The sequence below is a fragment of the Lynx canadensis genome, chromosome B2, assembly GCF_007474595.2.
Source record: "Lynx canadensis isolate LIC74 chromosome B2, mLynCan4.pri.v2, whole genome shotgun sequence".
Taxonomy (NCBI): Eukaryota; Metazoa; Chordata; class Mammalia; order Carnivora; family Felidae; genus Lynx; species Lynx canadensis.
Genome location: NC_044307.1, coordinates 122,735,025 through 122,756,514, shown reverse-complemented (window position 1 = coordinate 122,756,514; position 21,490 = coordinate 122,735,025). Strand labels below are relative to the sequence as shown.

At 37.8% G+C, this 21,490-nt stretch overlaps 1 protein-coding gene across 5 annotated transcripts in view; it reads left to right on the top strand.

The window, feature by feature from the left end:
* Positions 1–21,490, top strand: part of AHI1 (Abelson helper integration site 1) — a 208,109-nt gene that overhangs the window by 175,247 nt on the left and 11,372 nt on the right. For all 5 annotated transcript variants that reach the window (XM_030316404.1, XM_030316406.1, XM_030316401.1 and 2 more), the window contains one exon: positions 10,091–10,149. In XM_030316404.1, coding sequence (XP_030172264.1) covers positions 10,091–10,149 — 59 coding nt within the window. The remainder of the gene's footprint in view (positions 1–10,090; positions 10,150–21,490) is intronic.

The following is a 21,490-nucleotide window of genomic DNA, read 5'->3' as shown; positions in this document are numbered from 1 at the left end:
TACAGTAGAAAACATGCCTAGGCCAAGATCATGAGGCTATCTATTGTCCTGTCCTGAAACTCACTGGCAGGTATAAGTGTAAATTACATTTCATATTGAACTTCCCCATTTGAGCAATCTTGTAGTATGGTCATAATTTTTTATTTTTTTAAAGTTTTTATTTGTTTATTTTGAGAGAATGTGCATGTGTGCACGCGTGCACGCACAAGTCGGGGAGGGGCAGAGAGAGAATTCCAGACAGGCCCCGTGCTGTCAGTGTGGAGCCCAGTACTGGGCTTGATCTCACAAACCATGAGATGGTGACCTCTGATCCAAAACCAAGAGCCAGGCGCTTAACCAGTTGAGCCATTCAGGCTTCCCTGGGTCACATTGTTTATCACAACTTTTGTAATTAACCACAAATGCCATGTATAATTATTTCATTTGTTATAGCTAATAAATTTTACATTATAAATATTGTTAAAACAAAAGCATGATTTGTGCTTGGGTCTAATGGATATAAACCTACTAAAATGATGTAAAGAGCAAAGTTAAAAGCAACATCACTGAACAATTTTGTTCAAACTAATATAGATACGTACGTATCCATATGCATATGTACACATACTGAAATGAAGAAGAATAAGGAATCATTCATTTAGACAGACTGGCCAGAACCTCCACTTGGTCAGAGAAGTCTTTTCCCCCCATAATCTCATGGCATATTGTTGGTCTCTTACTACATTTGTCACCTGCTACCTCAGTGCCAAATTATTTGTACATACGTTTTCCCTTACTAAATTATGAGTCACAGCCTCACTGTTTCTGTTTAATATTGTTTATCAGGAGGGCAATTGAAATTCTTGATGGGTAGGGTTGGTAAGAATAGAGATTCAAGCTGGAAGAAGAAGAAAACAAGGGAGGAGATCACATAATTCATGCTTACTGGTTACTAAGCTATATTCACTAAGCTTCAGACACCAAATCAAAAATTAGTCCTTAGCTCTCCTACCCCAACAAATTGCCAATTTGATTTATGCCAGATTAATAGTTATCAAAGTGCTAGGCCTCAGAATCACCTGGGGCACTTGTGTAAAAATCCTGGTGCCAGATCCTACCCTAAACATGCTAATCTTTGGGAGATACTCCTTTATATTTCTGAAAGCCTCCCTGGGAGACACAAGAGTTACGGAATTTTGCTAGCAAATGTTCTTCCAGCCTTATTGGAGGAATAACATATGTGCTTCAGATCCCTTGATCTCTGGATATATAAACTTGAAGTTGACCTGACGCATTATAGCAGCCTGTAAAGCATTACACATAGCTGTGTGAAACCAATGGGAATCAACTTCCCAGTTGTTCCTTTCAAAGCCCCTCATCTTAGTACTTTACATAGAGAATATTCTCAATAAATTATTATGATTTGACTGGGACAGAGCTCCCAAAAACTTCATAGATATGTCAGGAGTAAGAGAAGGTAGCAACAAAGAACAGTAAAATAGTAATTTTGTAGATACACAGAAGCCATACCAAAAAATATAGAGCGGATTCTCATTGTTCATAGTAGTTATGGTCTCTGAATTCACCGCGAACACTGAATTGGTGAATGAATACTGAACCAGTGTTCCAGGGAAAATACCGGATTAGGTTCCTGTGAGCCTCTGGCCACCACATTTTCATCAGCCAACTAATATATAACCTAGTTTTATGTGTGTTTCTGTGTAAAGACACCTTATTTGATATATATATATATATATATATATTGTTGATTCATTAAAATTGGACTCCTATCCAACGGTACTATAGCTTGTGCCTGAGGACAGATCATCTGACATATGTATTTCATCTAAGGCACATCAGCCTTCTTGCATTTAGTCATACTAGACAACATTTCAACATGCTGCTTAGGGATCATTTTAAACAGCAGAATCACCAAGCCAAACACAAAAATGTGGAAAACATAGCAGTAAACAGACCACAAAAAGGATGCTCGTTTACAGTATGAGAGCTGAAATAAGGCAGAACATTTGAAACATTCCAAAGCTTTAGAAGTTTCTAGTGTTTCAGCCCCAAGTGGGATTGTGTGCATCAGGCAGCTCAAATTTTTCACCACCCTGCACGTGCACACGTATTCAAATGACTATAAAAGCATTGCCGGTATTGATCTGGGATTACAAGTGAACTGTAGTGAGGAGGTGAATTCGCAAATAGGCAATCCATAAATAATGATCGGTTGTGTGTTGAAACTCTCCTAAAAGTACATAGTTGTTCCATAAAACCCATTAAGTCTTTATAATAAAGATGAAGAAGAAGGTCAGGCAAAGGAAGCTGGTTTAAAAGAAAAAAAAAATACAACCTGCTACTTCTAGCATGACTCATGTGTCTGACTTTTTTCTTCTATTTCTTTCTTCCTCTCTGGGTGGAAATAAAAAGTCCAAATGTTCCTTGAAGGCAGGGGTTATGTTCAGAATTGAATCCCCAGCATGTAATACAAAGCAGGTATCCAGTGAATGTTTACTGAGTGATGGAAAGGTCAGACAGACAAATAGGAGCACCTGTGCTGAGATGTTTGTGAATCTTTCACATTGGACCTGACCCCCGTCGGAGACCGCAGTGATGGTGCTCATGCTCACACAGCAGATGTTCAGTAGTGGATAGAGGGCTGGGTGCGATGGACTTCATCAAACAGTTAGGTCTCCATGAGTCTCTCCAGTTTCCTTCCTTAATCTCCCATCTCTAGCGAATGATGAGGAGGGGGATGACCCAAATGATTCTTTAGTTTGCAGGAATTCAAAAAGAGAGAGAGAGGGTGGCATTCTGATGTTTCCTGCCTCCCCGGTCATCTGCAGTCGTTTTTCATTCTCCCCAAATCAGGTTACTCTAGACCAGCCAGAAATAAAGTCCTAGAAGGCGCAATTATTTAGCAGTTGAATGCCAGATACATATAGTACTTGGAGTGTGTGACTTAGCATTACTACTCTTACCGGTCCCTAGGTCTGGGGGTAAACTAACTGTTCATTTTAGCACTGCTGAGGAAAGTCACGTAATTGTCTTGCTTGTCTCTGCGTCATGGTTGTGATTCCCAGCCTCAGTGAGGCCCATGGTCTCGATCATCTTTTTCATTCTTCCTGACTGACTCCCTGCCCCGTTCTGTCTGTGCTGTGTCACAGAGATGTTCACATCCCTCCAGCCCCATCCTCTTACTCCAAGCTGACTCTGAAGAGAAGTCCCCCAACATGCATTTTCTCTACTTCTCATCTCTACGGTCTCTGTATTTCTGTAATTTCACCTTCCCTCTCCAGCTGCTTTCAGATAAAAAAGGAAGCCCCCTTCTTTCTACAGCTGACGCCTCCACTGGTGGTTTTGGTCATTTTGCTTCCACGTTCTTCTAGCTCCTACTGCATCCATGAGCCCCTTCCTTGCTCCATCACTCCTGTGGCATCTTATTATTTACTCATTTAACACATGAATATTGAATGCCTGCTGTTTTTCCAGGCACTGCAGTGGGATGTTGTCTGGATAGCATAATGGCAAATTAGACAGAAATTGCCCTTCCAGCTTTTATAGGAGTTATAGTCTAGGGGCACCTGGGTGGCTCAGTCGGTTAAGCATCTGACTTCAGCTCAGGTCATGATCTCAAGGTTTGTGGGTGCAAACCCCACATCAGGCTCTGTGCTCACAGCTCAGGGCCTGGAGCCTGCTTCTGATTCTGTGTCTCCCTCTCTCTGTCTCTGCCCCTCTCCTGCACATGTTCTGTCTCTCTCCCTCAAAAATAAATATTTTTTTTAATTTTTTTTAACGTTTATTTATTTTTGAGAGAGAGCATGAACGGGGGAGGGGCAGAGAGAGAGGGAGACACAGAACCGGAAGCAGGCTCCAGGCTCTGAACTGTCAGCACAGAGCCTGACACGGGGCTCGAACTCACAGACTGTGAGATCGTGACCTGAAGTCGGACGCTTAACCGACTGAGCCACCCAGGCGCCCCTCAAAAATAAATATTAAAAAAAAAAAAAAAAAGAGGGCCAGTTAGGCGGGAGGATACATTTGAGGCACTGGCAACCACATGTGCAAAAGCCCTGAGGTGGCTAGAAATACTCAACAGAAAAATTTTAAAGCCAGCTAGCTGGTCACAGGGGGAAAGGACAAGGAATGAAACGCAGAGTAGAAGGAAGGACCAAACCCAGCAATTAACAGACCATGTAAAGAAATACTCCATACCCGCAATGTCCTGGGTCATTAACACTACCGTCTCTCTGCTGTTTCTCTCTTTCCTTTCGGCGCTGAACTTACTACTTTTTTCATCTGGCTTCACCAGCCACTATATTTCAAGCCTTCTCTGAGACGTACACTGCTGCATCTTTTTTGTTGTTGTTTTTTATTTTTCTCTAACATATTTTTGTCTAGGTTATCACTTCTAGCCCCATAGTTTTGGATATCACTTTGGTATTCTCAGATGTACCAAACTCTACATCTGTAACCCTGGCTCCTATCCTGAATCCCCCAGGTATATTTCTAACTGCCTCCTGGAAGTTTTTATATAGATATCATTCTGGAATCTCTGGTCATGCCCATCATCTGCCCTCACCTTCAGGGAGTTCCCTCTTGAAAGAGCTGGCAGATGTCAGACATTTGGGAGTTTTGCTGCACAAGAGTTCAGTAGACTGCAGTACAAAATGCAAGAAGAACAAATAGAAATGGTTCCTGACCTAAGCTTCGTGAGGTCAGGAAAAGCTTTCCAGAGGAATTGATTTCTAAATTGAGTTTCATGGAAGCAAGGCATTCCTGGCAGACTGAACAGATATATACTTGGGCCACACAAGTATTTCATCAGGTCTAGAGGTTGGGATGCAAAGTTAAAAACAGAAAGAGCTGGGGCACCTAGGTGGCTCAGTTGGTCAAGTGTCCGACTTTGGCTCAGGTCATGATCTCGCAGTTCGTGGGTTTGAGCCCCACACAGGGTTCTGTGCTGACAGTTGAGAGCTTGATGCCTGCTTCAGATTCTGTGTCTCCCTCTTTCTCCCTCTGCCCTTCCCCCACTCATGCTTGCTTGCGCTGTCTCTCTCTCTCTGTCTCTCTGTCTCTCAAAAATAAACATCAAAAAAAACTTTTAAATATATTTTAAAAAAAGAGCTGAATCTGAACAAGGAGACAGGATTTAAGAAGGTCCCTATGGCATGTTAAGAAGCTGCATTTTAGGGATGCCCAGGTGGCTCAGTCCGTTAAGCGCCTGACTCTTGATTTTGGCTCAGGCCATGATCTCATGGTTCATGAGTTCGAGCCCCGCATCGGGTTCTCACTGACAGTGTGTAGCCTACTTGGGATTCTCTCTCTCTGCCTCTTTTTCTGCCCATCCCCCCGCTCATGCTGTCTCTTTCAAAATAAATAAATAAACTTAAAAAAAAAAAAGGAAAAAAAGCTGCATCTTATCCTGGAGGTAGTAGGGAGTCACCAAAGGATTATCTAATTGTTTCAAAAGTGCATTCTAGAAGCTCTGAAAAAAATGGAAAAAAAGCAATACTGAAGGAACTATGACCAGGAGAAGCTGTTGCAATAATCCACGCCAAATACAATGAGAAACTAGGATTTGGTGAACTAAATCCATGTGAAGGTTAAGGAGAAACCTGGGTTTCTAGTTTGAACACCCCAGTGTATAAGAGTAGAAGAACTTCAGTCTGAGACTCAATGAAATTGGTGGCATCTACACAACCAACAGTCACTTACAGATACCTTGCAGACATCTATGGAACTCAGGAGAGATTTGCTGAAAACTCAGACTTGCAGGTAGTTCTGATGAAAATTTACAGATCCAAGTGTGTTTTCAGAAAAAACTGCTGTGTTTACAAAATTTGCTGAAAACTAGCTATTGCCAAGTTATTTTGGAGAAAACTTAAGATCTGGATCTGGTTTAATGGTATTGATTTGGAAGTCATTTGCTAAACATACTGGTTAAGTCCATGAGATCAGAGATTTAGTAAAGAATGGAAAGGACAAAGGGTAGAAGGTTAAGGGATGCCAGTTTTGGTCAAGAGTGAACTAAGAAAGAGCATGGGAAGGATGTTGCTGTGAAATAGCAGATCTCCTGAGATCTCTTAAGATCTAGCTAAATGCTCCTTCCTCTGTGAATCCCTCTCAAAAACCTCCAGTTACGATTCAAGGCTTCTGTTTCTTTATTTCTGCACATTTCCTTTTTACCGTCGTCGTAATGTTTATTCCTCTCTGCCTATGTAAAGCTTTCCCCGTTAGGTCATGAATTCCTATAGCCTCCTCAGCTTTGTACCCCCAGGACATCTAGCACAGTGCCTGGCTCAGAGTGGGGTTTCATAAATACCTGTTGTTTTTCTAACTGGCACAGTTAGTACCCAAAACTACAAATCACGAGCCAAAACGAAAACCTTCACTTTGTGTCTTTATATACTTCCAGAAACCGCATCTTAATGCACGGGACTATTTTGTCCTCAAGGAAAAGCATTATAATTCAGCATCAAATACAATTCACATAACTAATAATAAATTCTAAAATCAAAGAATCAAAGGAATATATAAAATCATAAAATTGTGCTCCTGGAAACAGAATTTTAGCAACAGAGGAAATCTGGAAGAGCTTGTTTAGTCCTATGGTCTATAAACTCTCCTCTGTAGAACCCTGTTCTTTAGGGCTCTGGGGAGTAGAGGTGGGAAGACAGGGTTTACCAGGCCACCAAACCTAACTTCACCTAGACTAATTCCATGTTTAAGTGTCTCTATATGAGGCGTCCAAGCAAAACTGTCTTTGAAAAATAGTTTTGTTGTTAAATCAGTTTGAAAAACCAGAATTGTAGCCTTTGGGCGACTTCTGTAGCCTTGGCGAGTCTGGGCCTCCATTTCCTCATCTGTAAAATACGCGAATGGTGCTGTGATAGATCACGCTTTTATTCGGAGCCCCTTCTGTTCATTTTCAAGTAAAAAACGGACCCCAAGAGAAGGGAAATGGCTTGTACTCAGGCCACATGGAAAGCTAATGACAGAGCCACGACTACAATTTAGCCACCAGCTCTAGTTGTTGTTTTCCTCTCTCTTTTTAAAAAATTTCTACCAAGTGGGTATAAATAAACAGTAGATATTAATTATATGAAAGAGAAGATATCAGAAGGTATTATAAACACATAAATATAGAGCTGTACGATACCATAAATTTGCCTTATTTAAAGCTCACTTGTGTGCTACCTACAACAGACATTGATTGAACATTTACCTAATTTTACATTCATTCTTCAAGTTTACAGAAATACTTGGATGAGTTGTTTGCATGGCCCATTTCTCTTACAAAGCTATTTATGAGTTGTTTTCTTCTTGGTAAATCTCCCATTTGATCGGTGGAGGCACTTAAAATCATTTCGTTAATCATTCCTTTCATGTTTAAGTCTCACTGCATCTAATTTTAAAAGCCTCACTAAGAAGCTGTGAGGGTTTGGGAAGCAGGAGCCCCTGGATTCTGGTCCTTTCATTCATCTCCTTTGCTTTGCTCCTCTTCCTCTCTTCATCCCCTCCTCTCCAAATCAAGGGTACCGTGAAGAGGAGACAAAGTCACAAAACAACTTGAGAGGTGTGTGTGGACAGGAGGGAAAGAAGGGCAGCCGTGCTCCCTGGCCTTGTGGATGATGGGGGGTGCTGTGGGCTGGTGGTATCACAGCCGTGGGGGCTTTTTTGTTAAACAAGGAAATGAAACAAAACAGCTCACAGAGATACCTTCTTCCTCCTCCTTCTTGCCTCCATGAGTAACTACCCATATGGCGTGCTGCTGCTGAGACCAAGGAATGAGTGAGTAAAGGTGTTTAGAAGTGGAATATTGGTCCTAATTAAATAAGTGTCCTTTAATAAGTGTTAAAACTTTGTAATGTGGATACTCTATTAACTTGGGATTCATAGTCTTTGAACACAATTTAAGCCACCTTTGCAACATGAAGAAGGACTTAATGTGCCAGTTACTGTAATATAGTAATACAGCAGGAAAGATGGCAGGGACAGTGTCAAATCTACTTAAGACAAACCTTCTGCATCCATTTCACATGATGAACAGACTATTAAAAGCAGGTTTGGTAAGACCTACACATGACAATATGTTGTTACTCATATGTCAGGGTCATGATAAATAACTAAAAATAACATTGACTTAACAGTGATATACAATTCAGTCTTATTTCTCTTCCCTCAACCTCTGAAGTAGGTTCAAATTCTGATCAGAGCTGTTACATCGAGGGGTTTTTTTAATCCAGACTTTTACAAAGTTGCATACGTTATATATATATATATATATATATATATATATATATATATATATATATAATACATACACATTATATACATATACATACATATGTATACATATGGTAAGATGCTGGGCTTGCCATGAGCAAAGAGATAGAAGTAATACTTAGACCAAGTAAAAAATAAAATCAATTTGATTGCTGTCTTTGGAATTTATTTCATAAGACTGGGAGAAAAACTAAATATATTCAGTTATAATTGATACTTTCTGAGTTTAGATTTTGATGGTTTTTGCTTCTTGCGCTGTTGGGTTCAGGGCAGGTAGACTGTTCTGCAATCTGAATTAGTCCGTGAATTTGAATTTTTCATGTGATTGTACTTTTTGTCCCAAACACATTTTAAGTAAGTCAGATCATCTTCACTAGTAGGGAAAAATCAGGGTGTTTTTGGTGCTTTGGTTGTTCTGTGAAATTGAGTCACTTGCTACAAGATCCACCTTTCACCACTAAGTCTTCTTGTTCTTTTATGGTTTTATTATATGCTTGATTTAAAGCTATGCAGATAGCAATAATACTACATAATACAATATCGTCTTGAAATCTTTATGATTAATAATACTTGTTTTAAAATATCCAATGACTTCACTCACATGAGGACTTTAGGATACAAAACAGATGAACATTAGGGAAGGGAGGCAAAAATAATCTAAAAACAGGGAGGGGGACAAAACATAAGAGACTCTTAAATATAGAGAACAAACAGAGGGTTACTGGAGGAGTTGTGGGGGGGGGGTGCTAAATGGGTAAGGGGCACTAAGGAATCTACTCCTGAAATCACTGTTGCACTATATGCTAACTAATTTGGATGTAAATTAAAAAATAAACATTATTAATTAAAAAGAAAAAAAAGAATACTTGTTTTAAGATACTCAAGTGCCAAATCTTGCTAAAGAATGATCTTGCAAAATCTGATTGTGAGGGACAAAATTTAAAAAGCAAAACAATCTTCAGGAAAGATAAGACTGGGAAAACAGTAGTTACTCAAACAACTTAAGACTGAAACAACTTAAGGACTGTGCTCCTTTTCTTTGATTTCATCTTGGTTTTTGTTTTCTGCAGTTTTTTTTTTTAATTAATTAGGTGGCTATAGTATATCTTTGATTTGTATATGGCTCAAAACTTAGTAACTGTATATTTTCTATGTGAATTTTAAATGGATTCTTTCCATAACAGGTAATTACCTCTTTAAAAAAAAATATTTGTAGTCAATTTTATAGCAACGTTGGGTAGATTTATAAAATACTGTCTCATATCAAACTCCATTTTCCCACAGTATACTTTCATTTGGACTTAATGCTGGAATTCTGGAGGAACCATCAAACATAACAATATAATCTGGCACCACTGAAAGCACTTTTAATTTGTTTTCTTCACAAAGGTGCTGTTAATAAAATATGTACCGAACAAATTTTGTAGAAGGTTGGGTTTTCAGATCCAAAATTTTAGATAGAATTCCATGAGTGTCATCACTATGAAAATATAAAGTATGCCAAAAGGATGAGGAACGAAGGATGCGATGTTGAAAGATACATTTAGAACCTAAGTGATATGCCATATGGTGTTTCTAGATTAGTTTACACTGATTCGTATCTGACCTTTTTTTTGCCACATACCTGAAAACTGACATGCGTACAGAGTGCTCAGATGATCTAGAGAACTTTCTCCTTGGTTGTCCGTAGGAGTGAAAACATTATGCTGATAGACATTTATGTTCAGAACAAGCATGCTCTCTCCTCATTCAGCAAGTTGCTACTATTACCTGCATTGTGCTGAGTTTGTACTTACCGTTTGTTCTTCTTCTTTTGCAGCGGTCAGTCATTAAGGACAAGTCCCAAGATTTCAGGCTGGGCTCAGAGTCTGTGACACAGTAAGCAACTTTTCCTTCTAAATACTTGCAGCGCTAAACAAGTATTGTTTGTTTTTTTAAGGACAATTTCTCCATTTCTCTTTTTATGACATTACACCAAAAGTTAAATTTCAGGGGCACCTGGGTGGCTCAGTCGGTTGAACATTCAACTCTTGATTTTGGCTCCGGTCATGATCCCAGGTTTGTGGGATGGAACGCTGTGTTGGGCTCTGCACTGAACGTGGAGCCTGCTTAAGATTCTCTCTCTCCCTGGGGTGCCTGGGTGGCTAAGTCAATTAAGTGTCCCATTCTTGGTTTCAGCTTGGGTCATGATCTCATGGTTTGTGGGTTCAAATTCCACATCGGGCTCCACACTGACAATGCAGAGCCTGTCTGGAAATCTCTGTCTCCCTCTCTCTTTCAAACTCTCTCTGCACCCCCTCTCAAAATAAATAAATAAACAAAAAAAAAAAAAAGGAAAAGATTCTCTCTCTCTTCTCCCTCTCTTCGTCTCTCAAAAAAAAAAAAAAATCTCAAACTTTAAAAAAAGAAAGTTAAATTTTAGATCATTGATTTTTAAGAGTTGAGCTAGCTTGAGAATATTTTATTTTGATTTTTTTAGTGTTTATTTACTTTTGAGAGAGTGAGAGAGAGAGAGAGAGAGAGAGAGAGAGAGAGAGCAGGGGAGGGGCAGAGAGAGAGGGAGACACAGAATCCAAAGCAGGCTCCAGGCTCTGAGCTGTCAGCACAGAGCCTGACGTGGGGCTTGAACTCATGCAAGATCATGACCTGAGTCGAAGTCGGACACTAAACCGACTGAGCCACCCAGGCGCTCGTAAGAATATCTTAATGGTTGGACTTTGAGAATGTATTATAACTAAGTTACAAGAAATAATATTAAATAAAATTAAAATATCATACTAAATTTTTGTTTTTTGGGACCATTTTGTCATTTATTTTTGTTTGAGTAACATTTTAAAATGACATTAACTGAAAACACGGAGATGATGTGTGGTTTAAAAAAAAATTATGAAATACCTATTTTGAGACATTAAAGAAAAGAAAGTAATACCCAGAACATTATCATTGTATATTTTCTCCAAAAGCATAATATATTTAGGCAATTCGTTTCGAGGTATTTGTTATAAAAGATCACTAGGAAGTTTTTGTAGTTTCATTTGGTACTTGCTGCATCATTTAATACATAAATGAAAATCCCTTTTACCTCAAAAAACTTATATCAAAAATCTTCCTATTTCTCATTTTTTTTTATCAGTGCAGATCATTTTGTACCTGACTTTCAGCCCAAACTTCATATTCACACAATCACTAGCAAACTATCCCAAGAGGGTAACAGCCTCGAACAGCCTAGATAATCTGTCGTGCCCTCCTGTTCATCCACCACCAACCATACCCACATATGAGTACATGCTTACACACACACACACCCGGATGATCCCAGCTGAATTTCCTTCAGGAAGATGTTTGTTCAGGTTAACCCTGCTACTGATGTTGACATTTTGGAGAATAATATGTCTGTTTCACTTCAAAAATTCTGAAGGAGATGACAGTCTACTTTATAGGAATTATCAAACAAAACCATGCATTATTTCACAAGATAATGTTTTATTCTACAGATGAAAGACAAACATAATTTAAATGGTGTTTTAAAGAGTCACAGAATCATGACCTAGAAGATTCCTTAGAAATTCTCTATCCCCTTGGGGCGCCTGGGTGGCGCAGTCGGTTAAGCGTCCGACTTCACCCAGGTCACGATCTCACGGTCCGTGAGTTCGAGCCCCGCGTCGGGCTCTGGGCTGATGGCTCAGAGCCTGGAGCCTGTTTCCGATTCTGTGTCTCCCTCTCTCTCTGCCCCTCCCCCATTCATGCTCTGTCTCTCTCTGTCCCAAAAATAAAAATAAAAAAAAAAAAAAAAAAAAAAGAAATTCTCTATCCCCTCTGTTTTCTAGTCAAGAAAACTAAGGGGAAAGGCCTTGCATAAATTTCCCAGGGCACTTCTGTGTCAGTGCACAGACCAGGAGCCAAGATCCCCAGACTGCTGGGCTGTTTGTTTGTCTGTTTGTTTTAAATTATATTTAGTGTTGTCAGGCTTCCCGGTAAAATGCTATTTTGTTGGAAGCTTTAAAATCTTTTAAAGAGAAAAATCTGATGATGATATAACTATATATAGCCCTGGATCACTTCAGAGCACAGCCACTCACATGGATCACATTTGGTTCTATCTCCCTGCAGACCAGTATCCTGACCCCTGTCTTAGATCTTAGAGGCTGTGACTTGTCTCAAGTCACTGTGGTTACTAAATGTCAGACCCAGGACCAGAACACTGGTCCTCTGTTTCCTAATCTGCTTTTCTTTCCAGGCTTTCCCGCTGCCTCCCGTATGAAACACACATCCCAGGTCTTTCTGATCTTCATTCTTGTTACATCTGCCAGGAAAGTTTTCAGTTCCATTCTCTAAAACACTGGAATTTTATATAATAGTTGATGATACAGTCATTGACCCTAAAGAGTTTATACTCAATGACAGATCACACATATAAAAAATACACAAACAGTAGGGACAAACTGTTTCAACAACCAAAAAATACCATAATATTTAGGGGCACCTGGGTGGCCCAGTCAGTTAAGCATCCAGCTTCGGCTCAGGTCATGATCTAGTGGTTCGTGAGTTTGAGCCCCACATCAGGCTCTGGGCTGACAGAGCCTGAACCTGCTTCAGATTCTGTGTGTGTCTCTGTCTCTCTCTGTCTCTCTCAAAAATAAAAATAAAAAAAATTTTAAAATACCATATTTAATACATTATGGCAACAGTACTCTTGGTGTTTTTGAACATGTTTTATAAAAAATTTTCAAACTTGTATCTAATAAATGCAAATGAGAGTCTGTAGTCACTGACTGCATTGGATGCCTATTCTCCGGTGATACACAGATCCACACCATGCTCTCCAGGTTAGAATTTTTAAAAAACCTCACAAAACGTCCCAGCTCCTAAAGACTGACAGGGTAGCTTGACTTCTCCTTTTGAGCATAGAACACTTACAAAGCTTCTGAAAATAAATTTTCATGAGAAGTTCAGATATGTCTAAATGCTCAAGTTCATCTGCAGCTTTTTGGACTTTCCCTATACTAGTAATTTCTTAGAAGTAGGGATGAATTAAGATATATTTCTAATGACCTGAAAACTGTAGGCAAGTGGAAGGTGGAAATATTATAGCCCCATACGTACAAAGTCATTTCTTTATTTCTTTAATTTACCTAAATGAGTCCATTGTACCCAAGTAAATGGACGGACGCTAATTTTTTTTATTATTATTATTTTAGAGAGAGCACAAGTTGGGGAGGGAAGCAGAGAGAGAGAATCTTAAGCAGGCTCCATTCTTAGCATGGAGCCTGACACAGGGCTTGATCTCACACGATCTCGTGATCATGACCTGAGCCAGAATCAAGAGTTGGACATTTAATCGACTGAGCCACCCAGGTGCCCCTGAAGGCTAATTGTTTTGTTTCTTTCAGTCTTGCCATTCAGTTTGCAACTTATTTGGTTGGTTGACCAGAATATATAAATAAGCTACATAGGACTGCCTCTTACTACTTCCACTTGAATTTCTTATCTTCTTTATTCTTTCTTATTTTTATTTTTTTTAGAAATGTCAATCACTTCTGTGCAAGTAACGTTTACACATTTTAGTAAAGCTGTACTCCCTTCTTAAGGTATCAAGAAAAAACCCCAATAGGTTAATTTAACCAAAGCATTTTCTTAAAAGTCTGAAACTTACACCTTTTGTACTTCATGCCCCTATGATGTTATTATCTACTGCCTGAGAGTTGGTAATGAAGTTTCTATTAATATGTGACAATTCTTAATAAGTAGTATCCGGTATTCCCTAGTCATTAATCTGTTTTAACTTGAGTTTGTTGGGGTTTTTTTTTAAAGATAGAATGTTTTATTTCATTAACAGCTTTGATCAGAGAAAAGTTAATTCAGATAGTAATATTAAAGTCCTTTATTTATGAACACTCAGATGGGAACTGAATGAACGAAATCTCTTCTTAATATAATGAAGGCTTTAAGAGTTAATTCTAAGTATCCTGTCACTCTTCCACTATATATTTATTCGAGTTTTATAATAATCCTCTTCCAGACTCCAGTTTCCTTTTCACGAGAAGGAAGTGGTTTACCTTTTTTCCTTAAAATACCTGTTGCTTGCAACCTTTTTTTTTTTTTTTTAGTTCTTGCTTTGTCCACTTTTCAGCCTTTTTTTTTTTTTACCACCACCCCCCCACCCCGACCTCCACTTTGTGAAATCAGACCCAGCCATTGTGAGGTGTGTGACATCACAATGTTCTTTATATATTTTAAATATGTTCTTCTGCAGATACATAATTTGCAGATATTCTCTCCCAGCCTCAGTTTTCCCTTTTCATTCTAACAGTGGCTTTCAAAGAACAAGCTTTATTTTGATGACGTTTATCAGTTTTTTCTTTTATGAATCATGCTTTATACTGTCTAAGCATCCTTTGCCTAAAGTCACAGAAGTTTTCTCCTATGTCTTCCTGTGAAAGTTTTATATTTTCAGGTTTTATATTTAAGTGTATGATCTGTTTTGTGTTAATTTTTATATATGGTATGAGGTTTGGATCAGATCATCTATTTTGGTTTGTTTGCATTTGCATATTCTAGTTGTTCCAGCCCCATTTGTTAAAAAAACAATCCTGCCTCAGATGAATGGCCTTTTTGCATTTTTGTGAAAATCGATTCTCAGTATCTGTGTGCATTTGTTCCTGGACTCAGTTCTGATCCATTGATCTGGTTTTCTGTCTTTAATCAGTAATACACTGTCTTGATTACTAGAGATTTATAATAAAACTGGAAGTCTTGGAAGTAGGTATTATTGGTCCTCCAACTTTGTCCTTTTTCAATGTCAATTTAGTTATTCAAGGTCTTTTTTATATGCACATGATTTTTAGAATAAGCTTCTTCTACAGTAGAGCCTGCTAGATTCCAATTGGCATTGCCTTGAATCCACAGACCAGTTTGGAGAGAATTGACAGGTTAACAATATTCAGTAATCTGACTCATTAACAATTTCTTCATTTATTTAGGTCTTCGTTAATTTCTCTCAGCACTGTTTTTTTTAGTTTTCAGGGTGTAAGTCCTACAGATGTTTGACCCATTTATTCCTGAGTATTTCGTATGTAAATGATATTTATAATTGTTTGTTGCTCATTTATAGAAATACTACTGACTGTCGGATGTTGAACTTGCATTATGCCATCTTACTAAAATGTCTTTTGAGTTTTAGTAGCTTTTTAGTATATTTTACTAGATTCTCTACATAGACAATCAAACAAATAAAAACCAGTTTAATTCCTTCCTTTCCAAACCAGATGCCTTTTTTTTTTTTTTTTTTTGCCTTATTGCAAAGGCTAAACCTCCAGTATAATGTTACAATGTTGAATAGAAATGATAAGAGTAGATAGCGTTATCTTCTTCATGATGTTATGGGTAATGAGTGGGAAAGCATTCAGTCTTTCACCATTAAATATGATATTATCATAGGTTTTTTTTTTATAAATGTCCTTTATCAGGTAGATTCCTTCATTTCCTGGTTTGCTGAGAGTTTGTGTCAGTAATGGATGTTGGATTTTTGTCAAATGCTCTTTCTGTGTCTATTCAGATAATCATGATTTTTCTTTATTAATGTGTTCATATGGTAGATTACATTGATTTTCAAATATTAAACTAACGATTCATTCTTAGGATAAACCCTATTTAGTCATGGTATGTTATCATTTTTATAAATTGGTGAACTTGATTGTCTAAAATTTAACTTAGAATTTTTCGCATTTTGTTCATGAAAAATATGGGTCTTTGGTTTTCTTGTAATGTTTTAGTCTGGTTTGGTATTAGGGTAAGCTGGCTTCGTGGAATGAGTTAAGAAGAATTTCTAGTTCTTCTGTTCTCCGGAAGAGTCTGTAGATTTGGTATTTTTTCTTTTGTAATTTTCATTTCTTCATTGATACTCTCTGTTTAGTGACATAACTTCCTTTAGTTCTTTGAACATATTTACAATAATAGGTTTCAAGTCTTTGTCTAGAAAGTCCAATGTATAGACTTCCTAAGGGACAGTTTCTGCTGATTATTTTTTTCCCTTTGTATGGGCCATCCTTTCTTGGTTTTTTTGTATGTCTTTGTAATCTTTTGTTGAAAACTGGACATTTTAAAGACTATAATGTCACAACTCTAAGAATTGGATTCTTCCCTTCCCTGGGGTTTGTTGTTGATGCTACTTATTATAGTTGTTATTTGTTAAATAACTTCTCTGAACAAATTTCTACAACTCTATAATTACAATGTTTGGCCACTGAAGTCTCTGCTTGGTTAGACTAGTGATCAGCTAATTGGACAAAGATTTCCTTGAACACCTGGAACCAGTAAGTCTCTCAGTCTTGCTAAGGGGTCTCTTGGGGTATTGAGCACACCTTCGATATTTAGCCAAGCAGTTGACAACTCTGTGTTAGCTTTTGCTTCCTATTAGCACAGAGCATTAAGATCAGCCAGAAGTGAAGGCATACAGCCTTCTTAGGTCTCTGCTGTGCATGCTCACAACCGTACATGTGTGAGACCTTCTAGACTCTCCGAATAGTGTCAGAACTTGGGAAAACTCATGTGGAAATCTTACTCCCCCAACTTTTCCTTTTCACCTTTTTTAGTTAGTCTGTTGTTTGGCTTCTATTATCCATCACTCAGGCAGCCATGAAGCCAACTGTAATTGTTTTAACAAGTGCCTCCCAGGGAAAAGGCCAGCTCTGAGATAGGTCAAGTACTGACAGCCTTATAAGTGGTATCTTCCAAGGAACCACCAGACAGATCAAGTAAAATAGTTCTTTAGAAATGAGGCTTTGAAAGAGCTCCATCCCTGTTCTGTTCCTTCCAGTAGCTGCCGGGCTGCTGGCTTTCGCCGTAAATTGCAGGCTATTCTTCAAGGCCACCACAGAGCTACAGTGGGGTATGGGACTAGGTCAAGTTAAAATGCCACAGAGCTCTCTGCTTTTACCAAGGTTCAACCATTTTTCTTGAATAAACATTCCCCAGTTGCCACAAGCTTTTGACTAATTTCTAGAAATCTGAAAATGCTGATTCTGACCATTTTTGCCAGTTTTCTCTTAGCTTATTTGGAGAAGAGAATATTCGGAAGTCCTTAGCTCCACCACTTTCATGGCCATCATTTTATTTCTTCTTCAAATGTTGGATAAATTCACAGGTAAAGCTGTCTGGCCCTGGAATGTTCTTTTTTGGAAGATTTTTAACTACAAATTCTATTTATTCAGTAGAATTAGAGCTCTCAAGGTTATCTGTTTCTTCTTATGTAAACCTTGATAGTTTGTTTCTTTCAAGGAATTTGTCCATTTCACTCAAGTGATTTAATTGGTTGATATAATGTTGTTCATAATATTCCCTCATCTTTTCAGTGGTAATAGGATCTGTAGTAGTGTTGCAGCCCCCTAATCCCTGCTGTTGGTAATTTATTTTTTTAAGGCAGCGAGCAATCTCAGCCTAAATAATTTCTTTTTTCAATCAGCCTTGCTAATAATGGTTTATCAATTTTGATCTCAAGGAATCAAATTTTTGTTTCATTGATTTCTCCTTATTGTTTCTCTATTTTCTCTTTCGTTGGTATCTACTCTGGTCTTTATTTGGCTTATTTGGGGTTTAATTTGTCCTTTTTCACAATTTTTAAAGTGGAAACTGTGGACATCGATTTAATACCTTTCTTCTTTCCTAATATAAACATTTAGTGCCATAAATTTCCCACTAAGCACTGCTTGAATGGCATTCCACAAATTTTGATATATTGTGGTTTCATTTTCATTTCTTTCAAAAACACTTTTTTAATTTTTCTTCAGATTTATTCTTTGATCCTGGGTTACTTGGAAGAGGGTCATTTCATTCCCAATATTTAGGGAGTTTCCCAGATATCATTCTGTTATTGATTACTAATTCCATTGTGGTCAAAGAACATATTCTGAATGATCCAAATCTTTTTAAATTTATTGAGAATCATTTTGTGATTCTTAATATGGTCTCTCTTGGTAAAAGTTTTTACTGCCCTTGAAAAAAATGTGTAGTCAATAGATGTAGAAGAAGCACTTGACAAAATACAGCATGCTTTCTTAATAAAAACCCTCAAGAAAGCCCGGATAGAAGGAACATACCTTAACATCATAAAAGCCAAATATGTAAAACCCATGACTAATAACATCCTAAATGGGGAAAAACTGAGATCTTCCCCCTGAAATCAGGAACATGACAAGGATGCCCACTCTCACCACTGTTGTTGAACATAGTGTTGGATGTCCTAGCCTCAGCAATCAGACAGCAAAATGAAATAAAAGGCATCCAAATTAGCAAAAAAGAAGTCAAAATTTCACTTTTCACAGATGACATGATACTATACATGGAAAACCTGAAAGACTCCACCAAAGATCTGCTAGAACTAATGCATGAATTCAGCAAAGTCACAGGATACAAAATCAGTGTACAGAAATCGGTTGCATTTCTGTACACCAGTAATGAAGCAGCAGAAAGAGAAATCAAGAAATCGATCCCATTTACAATTGCACCAAAAACCATAAAATACCTAGGAGTAAACCTAACCAAAGCTGTAAAAGATCTGTATGCTGAAAACTATAGAAAACTTACAAAGGAAATTGAAGACACAAAGAAATGGAAAAATATTCCATGCTCATGGATTGGAAGAACAAATACTGTTAAAATGTCAGTACTACCCAAAGCAATTTACACATTCAGTGAAATCCGTATCAAAATTGCACCAGCATTCTTCTCAAAGCTGGAACAAACAATCCTAAAATTTATATGGAACCATAAAAGACCCTGAATAGCCAAAGTAATGTTGAAAAAGAAAGCCAAAGCAGGAGGCATCAGAATCCCAGACTTTAGCCTCTATTCCAAAGTTGTAATCATCAAGACAGTATGGTATTGGCACAAAAACAGACACATAGACCAATGGAATAGAATAGAGAACCCAGAATTGGACCCACAAATGTTATGGCCATCTAATCTTTGTCAAAGCAGGCAAGAGTATCCAATGGAAAAAACACAGTCTCTTTAGCAAATGATGCTGGGAGAACTGGACAGCAACATGCAGAAGAATGAAACTGGACCACTTTCTTACACCATACACGAAAATAAACTCAAAGTGGATGAAAGACCTAAATGTGAGACAGGAAACCATCAAAACCTAGAGGAGAATACAGGCAACAACCTCTTTGACCTCTGCCACAGCAATTTCTTGCTTGACACGTCTCCGAAGGCAAGGGAAATAAAAGCAAAAATGAACTATTGGGACCTCATCAAGATAAAAAGCTTCTGCATGGTGAAGGAAACAATCAACAAAACTGAAAGGCAACCAACGGAATGGGAAAAGATATTTGCAAATGAGATATCAGATAAAGGGTTAGTATCCAAAATCTATAAAGAACTTACCAAACTCAACACCTAGAAAACAAATAATCCAGTGAAGAAATGGGCAGAAGACATGAATAGACACTTTTCCAAAGAAGACATCCAGATGGCCAACAGACACATGGGAAGATGCTCAACATCACTCATCATCAGGGAAATACAAGTCAAAACCACGTTAAGATACCACCTCACACCAGTCAGAGTGACTAAAATTAACTCAGGAAACAACAGAAACTGGCGAGGATGTGGAGAAATGGGCACCCTCTTGCACTGTTGGTGGGAATGCAAACTGGTGCAGTTGCTCTGGAAAACAGTGTGGAGGTTCCTCAAAAAATTAAAAATAGAACTACCCTATGACCCAGCAACAGCACTACTAGGCATTTATCCAAAGGATACAGAGTGCTGATTCATAGGGGCACATGCACGCCAATGTTTATAGCAATGCTTTCAACAATAGCCAAATTATGGAAAGAGCCTAAATGTCCATCAACTGATGAATGGTTAAAGGACATGTGGTTTATATATACAATGGAATACTACTTGGCAATGAAAAAGAATGAAATCCTGCCATTTGAAGCAATGTGGATGGAACTGGAGGGTATTATGCTAAGTGAAATAAGACAGAGAAAGACGGATATCATGTTTTCACTCATGGAACTTGAGAAACTTAACAGAAACCCATGGGGGAAGGGAAGGGGAAAAAAATAGTTACAGAGAGGGAGGGAGGCAAACCATAAGAGATTCTTAAATACAGAGAACAAACTAAGGGCTGATGGTGCGGAGGTGGGTGAGGGAGAGGGGAAAATGGGCGCTGGGCATTGAGGAGGGCACTTGTTGGGATGAGCACTGGGTGTTGTATAAAAGCGATGAGTCACCCCCAAAACCAAGAGCACACTGTATACATTGTATGTTAGCCAACTTGACAATAAATTATACTAAAAAGAAAAGAAAAAAAGAAAAGACTGAGTATCATGCACTTGTCTACCTGAAGTGTTCTTTTATAAATAAATTCGATCACATGGGGTAATAAGTGTTGTTTATGTCTGGGATAGCCTTACTGATTTTCTATCTATTCTATTAATTATTGAGAGTTGGGTATTGGAAGTCTTCAACTAATATTGTGGGCTTGTTTTTTAATTCTTGTAGCTCTGTTAGGTTTTGTGTCATATATTTTGAAGCTCTGTATTAGGTGCCCATATGTTTAGGATTGTTATGTTTTTTTGGAGGTAAATGACTTTATTTCTGGTCCTATTCTTTGTTCTGAAATCTACTTCAATTAATATTAGAAAAGTCACTCCAGCCTTCTCTTAATAGTGCTGGAATGATATATGTGTTTTTATACTTTAAATATAAAAGTGCAAATAGGTTGAAAATTAAAATATGCTTCTTATAGGCAGCATACAGCTGAGTTCATGCTCTTTTTACCCAATATGACCATTTCTGCCTATTAATTAGGATAATTAAGCAAACATTTATATTTAAATATGATTATTAACATGGAGAAGTTTTAGTCTATTATACTGTTTTTTGTTTTCTATTTGTCTCAATTCTTCTCTCATTTTTCAACTTTTTCAGCTTTCTTTTAAATTATGTTTTATCTATTTTATCTTTCTTTGTTAGCTTATTACCCATAATGCTGTGCTTTCCTCTTTTAGTGATTTTTTTTTTTTTAGGGTTTAGCACTTTAAAATGGTGTTTTTCCATTTCTTCCTTCCTGACCTTCATGCTTCTGTAGTCACACACTTTATTTATATTAGTTATAACCCCTTCATTATGTTATTAATTTTGTGAACTGTCATCTTTGGAAGAGATTGAATAAGAAAACCTTAATATTTGCCTATTTTGTTTTCATTTT